Source organism: Typopeltis vanoorti, chromosome 6, assembly GCF_054136105.1.
Source record: "Typopeltis vanoorti isolate ZY-2024b chromosome 6, IOZ_Tvanoo_1.0, whole genome shotgun sequence".
In the NCBI taxonomy this organism is placed as follows: domain Eukaryota; kingdom Metazoa; phylum Arthropoda; class Arachnida; order Uropygi; family Thelyphonidae; genus Typopeltis; species Typopeltis vanoorti.
In genome coordinates, this window is record NC_143554.1 from 99,860,819 (window position 1) to 99,876,075 (window position 15,257).

The 15,257-nt window shown below is 35.1% G+C and overlaps 1 protein-coding gene across 1 annotated transcript in view; it reads right to left on the minus strand.

Moving 5' to 3' along the window:
• The window catches only part of Su(Tpl) (Suppressor of Triplolethal), a 236,481-nt gene that overhangs the window by 14,594 nt on the left and 206,630 nt on the right, over nt 1–15,257 (minus strand). Inside the window, exon 11 of the mRNA XM_090394333.1 lies at nt 8,095–8,146. Coding sequence (XP_090250459.1) covers nt 8,095–8,146 — 52 coding nt within the window. The remainder of the gene's footprint in view (nt 1–8,094; nt 8,147–15,257) is intronic.

Consider the following 15,257-nt stretch of genomic DNA (forward strand, 5'->3'; position numbering starts at 1 on the left):
TCTGGGTATCTTGTCATATGTCTTTTCCAGATCTACAAAACTTATGTGCAGATCCTTCACACATTCCCAAAATTTCTCAAATAGGGATTGTCAAGTGATCTTGACAATCTCTATTTGGCCTAAACCCAGCTTGTTTTTCCTCTAAGTTTCCCTTCCATAATTTTTATCAACCACCTTTCAAGTATCCTTGCATAAATCTTATCTGGAATATTTAGTAGAGAAATTCCTCTGTAATTCTAGCATTCAGCTTTATTCCCTTATCTAATGATGGGAACTATGAGAGCTCTACTTCAATCATCTGGAACTCATCCTTCTGAATTTCAGATGATTCAATCAGGTCCTTTGAATTATGTAGTGCAACCACTAAGAGTGGAGATAATACACATCCTTGTCTTACTTCTAATTTTACATCAAACCATCTTCCTGTATTTCCTTCAATTCTAACTGCTGACTTACAACTTAAATATACTTAAACTGCTAATAAACATCTGCAAATTTTTATACCTCCATATTTAAGAATTTCTGGTCAGATATCATTTACTCCAGCTGCCTTTCGACATTTAAAGTTTTCGATGGCTTTTTCTAACTCAAATATTGATATGTACTCCTGTTTGCATTCCTCTTGAAAATTTTCTACTAATGTTCTGTCACTACTGGTTTTGTTTGATAGTCTTTCAAAGTAATTACTCCAGACATCTAGGATATCCTTATTATAAATTTTCATGTCACTTATCAACTTTCATTCCTTTTACAGTATTCTTTCCTCCATTTCTTCACTTTTTCAATAGCCTCCAAAACACTTAACCACCTTCTTGACATTTATTTTCTATGTTCTTACCAGTGTTCCCATGACTTTTGTTTAGCTACTCTTACACATAGCTTATCTCTCTCTTACATTTTTCTCTGTATTCTTTTAGGGCACCTGCCGACTTATTTGCAAGGTACTTTTGTTATGCTTTCCCCCTTTCCTGACTGCTTCTTTAACTTCTTGTGTCTACCATGGCATTCTAATTTTTCTATCTTTGCAGATAACTTCACCAAATACCTCCCTAGCTGAATCCATCAATGTTTTTTTTTCTTCTTCAAAGTTTACTACTGAGACTCCGAGGTTTGGTTCTAATTTTTGAACTGTTTCATTCATTTCATTGGCAGAGTTTGATATATTTCGAATATGTTTCAACTATGCCATTCTATTCTTCCAATGATTCATGTCAATCTATGCTCTTTTCATTTTCTGCTATTAGTATTATGCCATCAGCTTATCGCAAATTATTGATTCTTGAGCTGCCTATCAATATGCCTTTATTCCAGTCATCCAGAGATCTCTTGATGATTTGCTCAACACACAGATTGAAGATACCAGGAGATAGCATACAACCTTGCCTCCCTTCTTTTTGTAAACAGAAAAATCGGATAACGTGTTATCAATTCATACACTTTGGTTATTGTCGTAAAGTTGAGTTATTAACTAGATAAAATGTTGAGGAAAGCCAGATGTAAAATTATTTTCCACATCAATTTCCAACCTACACAGTCAAAGCTTTTGGTGTAGTTAACAAAGCATATGCAGGGCTATTGAACTTCCTAATTTCTCAATAAGGTGTTTAAATTTGCAATCTGGTCTCTGATATCTCTTCCCTTCACGAATCTAGCCAGCTTTCAAGTGATTATCAATTCTCTCTTTGATAATATAGAACATGATTTTAATTGTGTTTAAGATTAATGCTATTTTTCTACAGTTTTCACACTTCTTGCTGCTTCATTTTTATGGACTAGTATAATATAGATTGTCTTCACTTACTGGCATCTGGCCATTTGACTGACCAGATGCCAGTAACCCAAATTCGATTTCATAATCTCAGCCATCAATCCATGCTCTTAATCACCTCAGTATAAATTCCATCATTTTGTTTAAGAGTCTTTATCTAAATTAAATACTCATCACGACAAATTTGGTTTGAAATGAGCAATCAAAAGATTAGAATTGCGAAAATATGATGAGAGTTTGCTAAAACCTATATTGTGATCACTTCCTATTTTAAATACCTTATGTACTATCATGTTCTGAACTAGTATGAAGATATCACTATCAACAATAACACAGTATGAGTTTTCTTATTTCTTCTCTTTATGTGAATTGTGCATATCATTATGTGGGAACAGAAATCCAGCAAGTAATTACCATCATTAGTAGCTTTGCTCTTTAAAAAATTCTTATCAACTCAAGGAGCTATATAAGTTCATCCTTTTTCCAAAAACATTTCTGTATGTTTAGTATTCATTTCCTACTTTAATGTTAAGAACTCTAAAAAGGCACAACTTTCCCTTTTTTCTTTGTGTCAACTCTCTTTTCTAACAAGTCAAAAATTTTCCTCCACTTCTTCAAAATAACACCTGTGGGACCACAAACCAGTCTCATTGTCCCAATGTCCATTTAGATGTTTGTCTGCATAACTCAATAACGTCAATGTTTTCTGTTATCACCAATATAGCCAGTCAATCAGTTATGTGCACAGAAATCAAAGTGAGATCTGATTAAATCAGTGCCTTGTATAGTGGAATTATCACCTCATTATCTATACTTTATTAGGATTCTTGACATTGCCTGACATTCTATTAGATCATGTTTAGTGCTGAATACTATACTATTTCTTTCTTTCTTTCCCTGATCATTAAATTTAATACAGAAAATTAATCCTCATACATAAAATTAATTTTTATGTTTCAAAACTAGCCTCAGCATCTCATTACTGATAATTCTGTTCAATTCAGTTTTTTTTTTTATTATATCTCCATTTAATTATATAATTTTATACTACTTATGAGATATTATTATTATATGGGTATCTCAATGGAGTCAGAAGACTCATCGTGGGAGACCCAAACTATCAAAACAATATCTATCATACCTCTTCTTGAACTCATTTATAGACGAAGTACTCACAACTGCATCAGGCAATGCATTCCATTCATTCACCACTCTCCAAGCAAAAAATCTAGTTCTCACACCTTTGTTAACCACGCTTTTCCTTAATTTCCCAGGATGACCTCTTGTTCTTCCATCACACAGCTGAAGGGAGTCAAGGGAGCATTTTTTTACACCACTCACCATACACTCATATTATCAACTAAAGTATAAAAGTATACATGTTTTAGCAAGATATTCAGCTGGTAACTGTCAAGGTCAAAAACTCAGATGTCACTTTTATACCTAATATCTCTGCATACAATACTGTCTTAATGAAAAAACTCTTTCATTCAAGCATCATTTTTAACTATAAAGGTAGTACCTAAACGTGTTGAATCAACTTAAATCACTAAAACTTTAGAACTGTCATGCCTTGTCACAAAGTAAAATGTGTTTAAAGAGTCTCCATAGATCATAACCAAGAACATCTCTGATTGGAAAGGCATGGGCGTGAAACCAATCTAGCATACAAAGAACCTTTATAGAGGCATTTCAACTGAAGGTCAGTTAGCTGGTCTCATATGGCAAGTAGGAGGGCAATTACTCAAGTGCTCTCCTACTTCCATAAAAACTCAAGTTTTCATCTCAAAATAAAGCAAACTGGCCATAGAATATATGCTTTGATTATGTAGACAGTTCACTCTATCAGAACAGTGGCAAGGATTACATGAAGCCCAAGTTCTTGACTGTGACAAGCCAATGAGCCTAACATGCTAAAGGGAGAGTGACTTCCACAGGCAAAATGATAAGAGATCACATCCCACCTTCACCATCATGTTAGACTCATTGGTCTGCTACTGCCAAGTATTGATTTTGTTTGCAAGATGACAAATTTGAGTTTCTGGGAGGAAAAACTCCACCATCAACATACGAGACCGACTAACTCATCTTCAGCTGAAAAATCCTGATAATGATTTTTCACATCCTAGATGGGATTTGAATCCAGGCTTTCCCAATCAAAGGGCATTATCTCTGTGGAGGCTTTTCATATGACATTCTGTTTGCACTGTGTATATTTCATGCATCGCTATCATTTTTTTTTTCTTCCCTTCTTTGCTTCTCACCATCTCAAGTCTTGCTTCGTCTAAAATTAAAGTTCTCTGGCATATGAGCATGAAAGAAACATTAAAGGCTTTCTCTAACATTCATAAAAATGTTTATGTATTCTATTAAAAAAAAAAAAAAAAAAAAAAAGATATTTTGCTAATACAGCAGCACATACAGGAATATCTATTGTGTTTTATCAGTGATCTTTTTATTATTTATTTTTTGAAAAAACAAATGAAGCAAATCATATTTTGTATGGGTTTCAGCAACAGGAACCAGCTAAATGGTTTTTTCTTATGCTCAAAAATAAGTAAGCAGAGAGTATTTCTTCTTCTTCAACCTTTTGGTTCTGTCCACTGCTGGACGAAGGTCCCCCCCCCCCCCCCATGATTTTCCAGATCACTCAGTTTTCTGCCTCTCCCATCCATCTTACTCCTGCAATTTGTTCCAGTTCATCCCTCCACCTTCTTCTCGGTCTTCCTCTTTGTCTTGCTCCATCCATTGGTCTCCACTCTGTTGTTTTTCTAGTCCATCTCCCGCCACTGCATCTGGCAATATGGCCAGCCCATCTCTACTTAGCCTGTTTAATGTATTTTACAATATCCATGACACCTGTTTGAGATCTTATCCAGATATTTGTCTTCCTATCTCTTAATGTTATTTGTAGCATACTTCTTTCCATGCGATGTTGTGTGGTTCTCAGCTTTTTGTTTAGGGCTTCTGTTAAAGTCGATGTTTCTCCTCCATATGTTAGGACAGGAAGTATGCACTGGTCGAAAGCTTTCCTTTTTAGACTCACAGGGATGTCACTTCTGAATATGTCTCTCATTTTCTCATAAGCCATCCATCCAAGGTGAATTCTTCGTTCAATCTATTTTCTTTGGCACTCCTCCAAGGATAACAATTGGCCCAAATATACATATGAAGTAACTTGTTCTATTTCATGGTTTTCAACTTTGACAGTTATATGGTTAATATATTTATTCATCATTATTTTTGTTTATTCTATTTATTTTTAATCCAATTACTCTGGAGGCTTCATTTAGCTGATTTAGCCTTTCTTCCAAACCTTCAAGATTATCTGCTATTAGGACAATATCATCAGCAAATTTCAGATGATGCAGCCTTTCTCCATTTATATTTATTCCTTTGTTTCCCAGTCAAGACTTTCTCTAGTGCAGCTGTAAATAATTTGGGAGATATGGTGTCGTCTTGCCAGATGTCTTTTTGTATTGGGAACTTTTCATTATTTTTATATTATTTAATTACAGAAGTTGCATTATTGTAAATATGTTTTAGTGTTTCAATATATGGTTTCTCAGTTCCCTGGGTTTCAAGTGTTTTTGATGTTGCAGATGTTTTAACTGAATCAAATGCTTTTTCGTAGTCTATATAGGCCAGACATAAGGGTTTATTGTATTCAATTGATTTTTCAATGAGCTGTCTTAATGTGTGAATATGGTCCAAAGTATTGTAATCCAGCTTGTTCACAGGATTGCATTCCCTATAGGTTAGATTTTATTCTATTATTTATAATTTTTGTGAAAGCTTTATATATGGTGGGGAGTAGGCTTATAAGTCTGTAGTTTTTAATTTCTTCCTTATTGCCCTTTTTAAAAATTAATATTAGAAATGAATTGTTCCAATTTTTTTGGAATATTTCTCTGTTTTAGTCATTTATTAAAGAGTTTAGTCAACTGTTTGATGAGCGGGCTTCCACCCAGTGTTAAGAAGTCTACCATATTCCATCTTCTCCCAGGGCCTTTCCATTCTTCATTTCTCACAGGGCCATTTCCACTTCGCCTTGTAAGATCTCAGGGGCATCATGTTCTTCCTCACTCAAGTTATCCATAGATGATTTTTGGATGTCACGGTCTTTGTCTTCATAGAATTCAGTATAAAATTCCTGAATTCTCTTGATTATTGCATCTCTATTTTTTATAAGTTCATCATTTTTTCCTCTTACAGCAGCTATTTCCTTTGTTCCAACTGATAATGTTCATCTTAGGACCTTCATATTACTATTGTTTCTTTAATTTTCCTAGTATTATATGATCTAAGTTCATGTTTCATCCTTTTACGTATAGTTTTACAAATTTCCGCATATTCTATTTTATTGGTGTCATTCAAATCTCTTTTCATATCTCTTATTTTCTTCATCAGATCTAAGGTTTCCTGTCTTAGTTTTTCCTCTCTTTGGTGCCTTTTTTCTAGTGCACAATTCAAGATAGATTTTGTTAATATTTCATTAGCATCATTGATGGTAGTAGCTGTGTTTAACTTTTTTTAGTTCATTTTTGAGTGATTCTCTATAACAGCTTTTATTGCGGTAGAGATTTTGTAGATTCACTTAATTGGACTTTTTTCTTATGAGCTTATTCCGTTACCATTTTTTGCCCTTACTAGTCTGTGGTCACTTCCTGTATTAAATCTATTAAATCGGTATTATTTATTATATATCTTCTGATGGAGAGGATGAAGTCTATTTCATTGTAAGTTTTGTCCATTTGGGCTTCTCCAAGTCCATTTTCGGTAGTATTATGAAAAAGCTGTTCATAATAAAGAGGTTATTTTCTTCTACGAATTTAATAAGTCTTTCTCCTCTTTCATTCCTCTATCCAAATCTAAATTTACCAATGGAGTTCAGATGGTCATCTCTGCTTCAAATCTTGGCATTAAAGTCACCCATTATAATTATGTAGAATTCTTTAGAATTATTTAATGTGGATTCTAATGTTTCATAGAAATCTTCTATCTCTTCATCTGGATGGTCCACAGTTGGGGCATATATTTGTATAATTTTCAGTTGGCATCTTTCATTTATGAAGAGACTTAGTTCAGTTATTCTTGATGTTATTTTATTAACAAACAGGACATTGTCCTTGATTGTTTTATTTATTAGGAATCCTACACCACCAGTTGAGTTTCTGTCACATTCACAATGGTAGAGTAGATGTCCATCTTTTAATCGCATGAGAGTTTCTTCTTTCCTTCTTATCTCTGAAAGGCCCACAACGTCCCATTTTATATGGTCCAATTCCTTCATCAGTTCTTCCAATCTATCATCATCATCCCGTAGAGAGATCTGCAGTTATATGTTCCTGCTAATACCAATATCCTTTTATCATTGTGCACTGTAGGTGGACTCATTGTAGCTAGTGGAGACTGTAGCATATTTTTTGATCTAGACCCTCTGCTTAAGTCCAGAACGCGTCCTTTTTCATGCTGGGCGACAGACGAGCCAGTATGTAATTTTCCTATTTTATTCATCGTTTGCATTGTATTTAAAATAATGGACATTTCACACTTCTGTATCAATATGTGATTTTAATATAAAATTTTGAAATAATTTGTCCATTCAAAAAATAAAATAAAATAAAATAAAGTGTAACAAGGATGACCTGCAAACTTAATATTTATTTAAAATTATACTGGAGAACAAAGTATATTCTTGTTTAATCTTTTACCCAAGTATAAGCAAAGTTTGCATGTGAAGTATTATATCTTCATGTCTAGGCTACTGTATATAGAGGCCATTGACTTCGCATTAATTGCCTGTATCCCAAAATGTATAGCACATTCCCTTTCAGATGTGTAGATTTGTATAATGGGAAGTGTCGCTACTCAGACAAGTGGTTAAAGGATTGGACAAAACTATAATTTCTTGTGAAGTATAATTTACTTTTATAAAACTTTAAACAATAATATTAATTTGGAAATAAGAGATACTTTTATCAAATGTATCTCTTATTTATGAAGATGAAATAAAAGTATCTTTTATTTCATCTTCGATTAAAACTCTCCATGCAGCAAGAAATAAATTCTTTTGCTTGACCTTTCATTTTATTCGTATCAAATAATATTAATGCATAAAAAAATGTGATATATTGAAATTATGGAAGCCCAACCTGTTGGCTTCCATTATCCCTTAAACAAGGTCCCTAATCACTCAAACAACAAGGCTCCACCATCCTCTTTATTGAGGACAGTGATGTAGCAGTGATATATATATATATATTAAATAATTTAGTTAAAAAAAAATAAGCAGACGGAGGTAATGGTAATTTAGAAATACTTACTTAAGATACCCTGGAATTTCTCTTGTGGGTGATAAACCTTGGTCTTGGAAGGCTGAAAAGAGTTATCAAAGAATACTTTTTCAGAAGAAAACGAATGAGTACAGAATTATGTTAGTATTACATCTTTTCAGGAGTGATTTAATTTTTTAATACCTATTATTAAGTGGATGAGATTTGGGATCTTGGGGTTATGGTAGGCAGTGAACTAAAGTTCTGAGAATACATTGAAAGTGTTGCAAAGAGTGCACATTGTATTGCTGCTAATGATAAAAATCACACTGAGATGAGATAAGTAAGTGTTGGTGCCTCTATATAAAGCAATGGTCAGATCTCACATGCACAGTGTTCAATTTGGTCATCAAGTTTTCATTGTGATGTAGAAATACTAGAGAGAGGGGGGGATCCAAAGACAAATGACCAAAGTGGTATCAGGGCTGGAGTATTGGTTATGCAGAGAGGCTGAGAGAATGTAGATTACAGTTTGGTGGATAGGAGGAAAGAAGAGATATGATAGACCTTCAAGTTGGTCAAGGGATTTTACCAGATCAATACAGAAGAAATTAAAAAAGGAGTGGACAGTAAGATGGGAATAAGAAGAGGCTATCTCTAGAAGTTGTATTATGTGAAGATGGGTGTGAGGAGTCTACTTCAGGCCTCCATTGCAGTAGTGGTCATACAACTGGCGAGTGATGAAATTCACCTATCACCTAAAGACAATCGCAAATATCCATGCCCATGACACTTGAAATCATCTTCCTATATTATAAAAGATAATCCAACAGTACACTAAGTGAAATTACAATAAGGCTGAACTAATTGGCATATGACAGCACATTGGAGAGAGAGAGATTTAAAAAAAAAAAAAAAAAAACATTATACAGATAAGGAAATACAATTTTAGAGTTAAAAATTGCACCTAACGAGTTTCTAGTAGAGATGAAGGTTGTTTATTGAGAAAATGGAGAAGTCTGTTCCAAAGCACAAATTACACACAACGAATGATCAAAGAGGTAATGGAAATCCACTTAAAAAAAAAAAAAAAAAAGAAAAAGGTAAGAGGAAGACCATGACATGGCAAGTTTATAAGAATCTCCAATGCCAGACTCAGTCAAATGCCATGGAAATATGAAGAGCAACCACATCAGTTTCTCCAAATCTTTCCATTACACGTCTAAAGGTGAGTAGTGAGAAAGCCTGTTGTATGCAATTTCCATGGCAGAATCCACATCAATGATCACTAAATCATTAAGTGATCCATATTAGTGAGTCACTGATGACCCTCTCTACCACTTTCAAGAGTATCTAGGTGAGGAGACAATGAGAAGCTAATCAGATGGTGAATTTCTTTATTTTTTCAGCCTTCTCCACTTGTCAGTAGCTGCCTATTCTCAGATTCCACTCTGTACAATTCCTCCTGTCCTCATCCAGTGAGCTTCTATCCTCCATTGCTGTCATAATGGTCCATTTGCATATATATAGCCCTTGGTCTTTTTCTCCTTCCAGGGAGGGACCAGTTCATAATTCTCAAAGGTCATCATTCTTCTGTCATTCTTTGGATGTATCCATAACCCTCTTCAAAGCATGTGCCTATATCCTCTCCATAACAGGCTGTTTAACTTTCATCTCTATTTGAATATATGCATTTCTCAAACAATTCATATGGGTAGCTCTCATACTTCACCTGAAGTAATCCCTTTCCACAATTTCTACTAGTCTTCTCTGGCAGTTGGTGAATGTCCAACACTCACATCCATAGGTCATTCTCTCTCTCTCTCTCTATAATCACATGTAACAGCACTTCTTAGTGTTAGAACATACTTGTGCATGTTCTGTTCAAAACACTATGTCCACTTCACACTGGCCATCCACCATGAGGCCAAGATATTTGAAGGCATCCACAGATTTTATGGTTCCCATGTCTAAGTCAAGATCTGTTGCACTATCACCTCCAACTACTAGGAACTGAATTTTTAACAAATTAATTTTCAGGTCCCAGTGTTAATATGTATCCAACAATTTCCTCATCTGGTATTCTACATCCTTGTCCTGTGCAAGAATCACCTAGTCATCAGCAAAAAGAAAATGTAGGAGTCATCTATGGGTATACGCATTCCACGGCATGGAATATTCCAATTCTTCAAGGATGCATCCAAGTAGATCTTAAGCAATGTTGGTGACATACAACATCCCTGCTTGAGCCCCTCTGCTATCATCAAATTCCTCTGAAAGTTTGTTACCAATCTTTACAGCAGACATAGATCTCTGATACAACCTCTGCACCCATTTCTATTATTCCCTGATCTATTTCTGCTCTCTTCAATATCTGCTGCATTGTCTCCCTTGGGACAGGATCATAAGCCTTCTCCAGATCTACAAAAATTAAATGGAGCTCTTTAATCTTAACTACCATTTTTTGGGATATTTGTCATAAAGAAAATATTATTTAAATTAAGGGGATATTAAATCCCACAATGTTTTAAAACCTAATAAGAAACTCAAAGATTGGAATTGAGAGTTTCATGCCGAATATAGTATAATAAACTATAAAAGTATCGGCGATTACTAGCGTGAGCTAATGTAAGTAGTCCTAGTACGTAGTACAAACTCAAGCAACTCGTAGTAAAGGTGGTAAAGTTGCGATCGCTATTCTTGGTAATTTCCATATTGTAAAAACACATTTCCTAGGAAATGTATGCTGTTATTACATTATGGTGGGAGGTCACTACCCAGACCGGTTTCAGCCTTTATTGAGGCTTCATCGGTGAGTAGCTAGACCAAATTAATACTAAAGGGTATAGCGAAAAGAACTTATATACTCTGCTATACGAGTTGTCAAAAAGGTGCACCCATTAAGCTACTTAAATATAAAGAGCCAATAGGCTTCATTTCGTGATATAAACATTATTTAAATTAAGGGGATATTAAATCCTGCATTGTTTTAAAACCGAATAAGAAACTCAAAGATTGGAATCAGAGTTTCATGCTGAATATAGTATAATAAACTATAAAAGTATCGGCGATTACTAGCGTGAGCTAATGCAAGTAGTCCTAGTATGTAGTACAAACTCAGGCAATATATTTAATTTACTACATTATATTTAAGTAACTTAATGGGTGCACCTTTTTGACAACTCGTACAGCAGAGTATATAAGTTCTTTTCGCTATACCCTTTGGTATTAATTTGGTCTACCTACTCACTAGGAAATGTGTTTTTACATTATGGAAAATACCAAGAATAGCGATCAGAACTTTACCACCTTTGCTACGAGTTGCCCGAGTTTGTACTACGTACTAGGACTACTTGCATTAGCTCACGCTAGTAATCGCCGATACTTTTATAGTTTATTATACTATATTCAGCATGAAACTCTCAATTCCAATCTTTGAGTTTCTTATTCAGTTTTAAAACAATGTGGGATTTAATATCCCCTTAATTTAAATAATGTTTATATCGCCAAAATGAAGCCTGTTGGCTCTTTATATTTAAGTAAATAAAGAAAATATATTATCCATGCAAGTCTTCCCTGCTCGGAAACCAGACTTGCATGGATAATATATTTTTTTTATTTACTTAAATATAAAGAGCCAATAGGCTTCATTTCGGCAATATAAACATTATTTAAATTAAGGGGATATTAAATCCCACATTGTTTTAAAACCGAATAAGAAACTCAAAGAGTTTCAATCTTTGAGTTTCTTATTAGAGAGATATTAGTTTGAGTTTCTTCTGCTCATATGGGATATCCTCATGTACAATCACTTTGTTGAATATCATTTTTAGGACCTATAGTACTTTACTGCCACCATACTTGAATCTCTATTACCATTCCACCAGGGCCAGCCACCTTTCCATTTTTTTTGATGCTTGAATAGCCTGCCTCACCTCCTCCCATGTCACTTCATATGTTCTTTCTCACGAAAATACCCTCTCATCTCCTTGATATTCCACCGTATCCTCATATAATAAACCTTCATAGTATCTCTTAAAATCTCGGAGGGAAATTATATCAAGTCTTGCTCAAGATATAAAAGAGGCTCATACCGGTTGCAAGAACTGCCAGGCCTCAAAAGAAATGTGGGATCAGATTCCACATTTCTTCTTTAGCCTTAATCACCATTCTTTTCACTTGTCGTTTAATATTGTTGTACTCCTCTCTGTCCTGAAGGGTGTTACCGCTCAACCATCTCTTATATATTCTCTTCTTTCTTTTATCTTTACCTTCACTTGCTGACTCATCCATTTTTTATTTCCTTACCTTCTCTTTTTAGCAGCCTCGTGTATATGTTTCTTTAAACGCTCACAACTCAGATGCAGATCCCTCTATGGTTACATCCATTTTCTGCTCAAGACGTTGTATATATAAAATATATAAATCATGTATATTTTCATATACAGCCTCCATAACTCAGTCAGTATAGATGAAGCCCTTTGGTTGGAAAGACCTGGGTTTGATTCCTGTCCATGATGTGAGGAACCTTTATCTGGTCTCTTTCTACTAAAGATAAGTTAGTCAGTCTCATACACAGGTGGAGGGGCTTTTTTTCCACTTGGCAACTCATGTTTTTCGTCCCTCAGAACAGGCAAACCCAGCCTCATACACACACACACATCTATAGACATGAGATACCCCTGGAATAGGGATTAAAAAACTATTCCATAGGATTTCAGTTTTGACTGCCTATAAAGCGAAAGTGTGGGTTTATGTGCAAGCATAAATCACAATACTTTCATCTTGTAAAAGTCCTATTTTACCTGGGGATCTCAATAACTCTACCATCATCATGTGAAATATTTAGCCTCCTAGATGTAACAGGGCACACAATCTTACTTATTGCCATAGAACGATCTGTCCCACCTCCAGCTCCGTGGAACACTCTCACATCTTGCACTATAGCTATTCGCTCCTGTCTAGCTATCACCAGATCAATTATTGACTTTAGACATCTAGCTGGTTGGGTTCATGTAAACTTATGTATATCTTTATGTTGATAATATCCATTTAGCACCTGCCACTTCTCATTTTCACATACCTGAATCAACCTGCACCCATTGTCAATAACATGATCTTCTCCATACTGTCCCACTACACAATAATTCACTTCACCCAACTCGACTATTAAAGTCTCCTAACACTAGTCCTTGCATCCACCTGTTGATTCAATCATTTCTCTGAGATCTTCAAAATATTCTTCCTTTTCATCGAGTGAAACATTGTCACATGGGACACAAGTTCCAATAATGAAAATTCCAGTCCATTTATTTTTATAAACCATTCATTTTCTTCTCAACTTTTTATGAGGACAGACACACCAGCTTTGGCCTTTTTTTGCTTTTACTCACTCCATAAGTGTAGATATTTACCCATTAGTTCAAAACCTTTACCTTTCTTCTTTGTTTTTGCTAGGACCATAACATCTACTTTTCATTTTTAATTTCTTGAATTATCTCAGAATATTTGGTATTTAGACTACATACATACCATGTTCCAAAATCATTGTCTGTTTCTTGCAAAATCATCACTAAAACGATCACCGACATTTCTTTCCTTTCCAATATTCAGAGGACCCTGTAATCCCTAGAGGGCAGCCCCTCTGGGTGGCAGATGAGGGATTCCACCACATATGGTGAGGTGGTCCACATATATTCAATCACTCGTGGACCAACAGGACCACAGACGGCTATCAACTGGAAATGAAGGGAAGTGGCAATTCTATGGTCCACTAACTGGATCTGGTCATTTCTTCCTTACTCTTGAGTAAGACTCTTTTCTTTCATGTGTTCTATTTGGTCTCTCCCTCAACCAACTCCTGTTTTCTTTTGCCCCAGACTATTAGAGTATCTGAGGGCTAAGGGTCTTTTCTTTTCTGACTTAATTCCAGGTTAGACTAGGTAACTCTGTAAATCAAACCTTGATCAACAGGTTGGGGGGGTTCCATGAAATGCCAGATCCCTGTTGAGGTAAAAATAATACTTTTCCAAATCCCAGATGGCTCACTTAGATGTTAGATGAGTATAACAGATTTTGAAGGTAATATATGATGGGTTAAGTTCTTGTGTAACTAGCACTTAGTACAACTGGAGAGATACCATTGTAGTCAGGGAACTTCCTAGTATCAAGGCTATTGAGTACTTTTTTTGATATGTCCTCACAAAAGATCAGAAGGGGCATACTGTGGACAGCTTGTGAAATAGTAGGAGAATACTGATAACAAGAGGTCTGACATATCTTTAAGAGATACTGCCATTGTTCCATCAGGATGACAAAGAGAGGTGGGAACACAGCAGAGCAAAGTTTTTCCTGACACCCTAGATGCTAGGGACCAGAAAGTGACTGTCATTTGAACAGGAGGAAAGCTTAGGTTCATTTGGTTCTCACAAAGTATGCTTTAGATTTGTTCGTTTTTTTTTTATTTCTCATTTTTTAAAAACTTTTTTAGAGATTATAGTATACGATAAGTGAGATGGTGTTTGTTTAACTTGAGCCACTGAATGCATGCTGCATTTTTAGCTTGGAGTGTTTCCCTCAGATTATCCAATATGAAGAGAACAATTTGTAAAAAAAATGAAACATGGGTAAGGTTAAGTGTAGGATACGAAACACGTTTCATTTTTTTTACAAATTGTCCTCTTCATATGGGACTCCTCCACGAGCAGATGCACCTCCAATTCTGTCCTTAAAAATAATAGTGAAATGTCTTAAGGCAGTAGGGTTTTAAATATATTTTACAGAAACAGCAAGGTTTATGTTTCTGCAGAAGAACTTTGATATCATCAATTTGGCATAACAGAATCCATGACAGTTCTACCATAAGAATTGCTCTACTCTTTTGGCTTTGTAGACTATTCAATTTCCAAAAAGTTGAGGATTCACCTTTGTCTGGCTTGTATCTGTCATTCAATGTTAGGAAGAATGGATGGCCAGTGTCAATCTCTTCTTCTGGAAAAATGTTTAATACATCATCTGATATGTCAAGGTCAGTCCTGATGTGACGGCTGTGTTTCCTGTTTGCCTCCTGATATGAGGTGTTCTGTTTGGTCTTCATCTTTTACATCTCATTTTCATCCTTTTACCTCTGGCATGCATAGGCATGGTCCCTCACAGTTGGCAGATTTCAGTTTCTTTGCAAAGTAAGATTTATAATCGTGCTCTTTACTATCAAC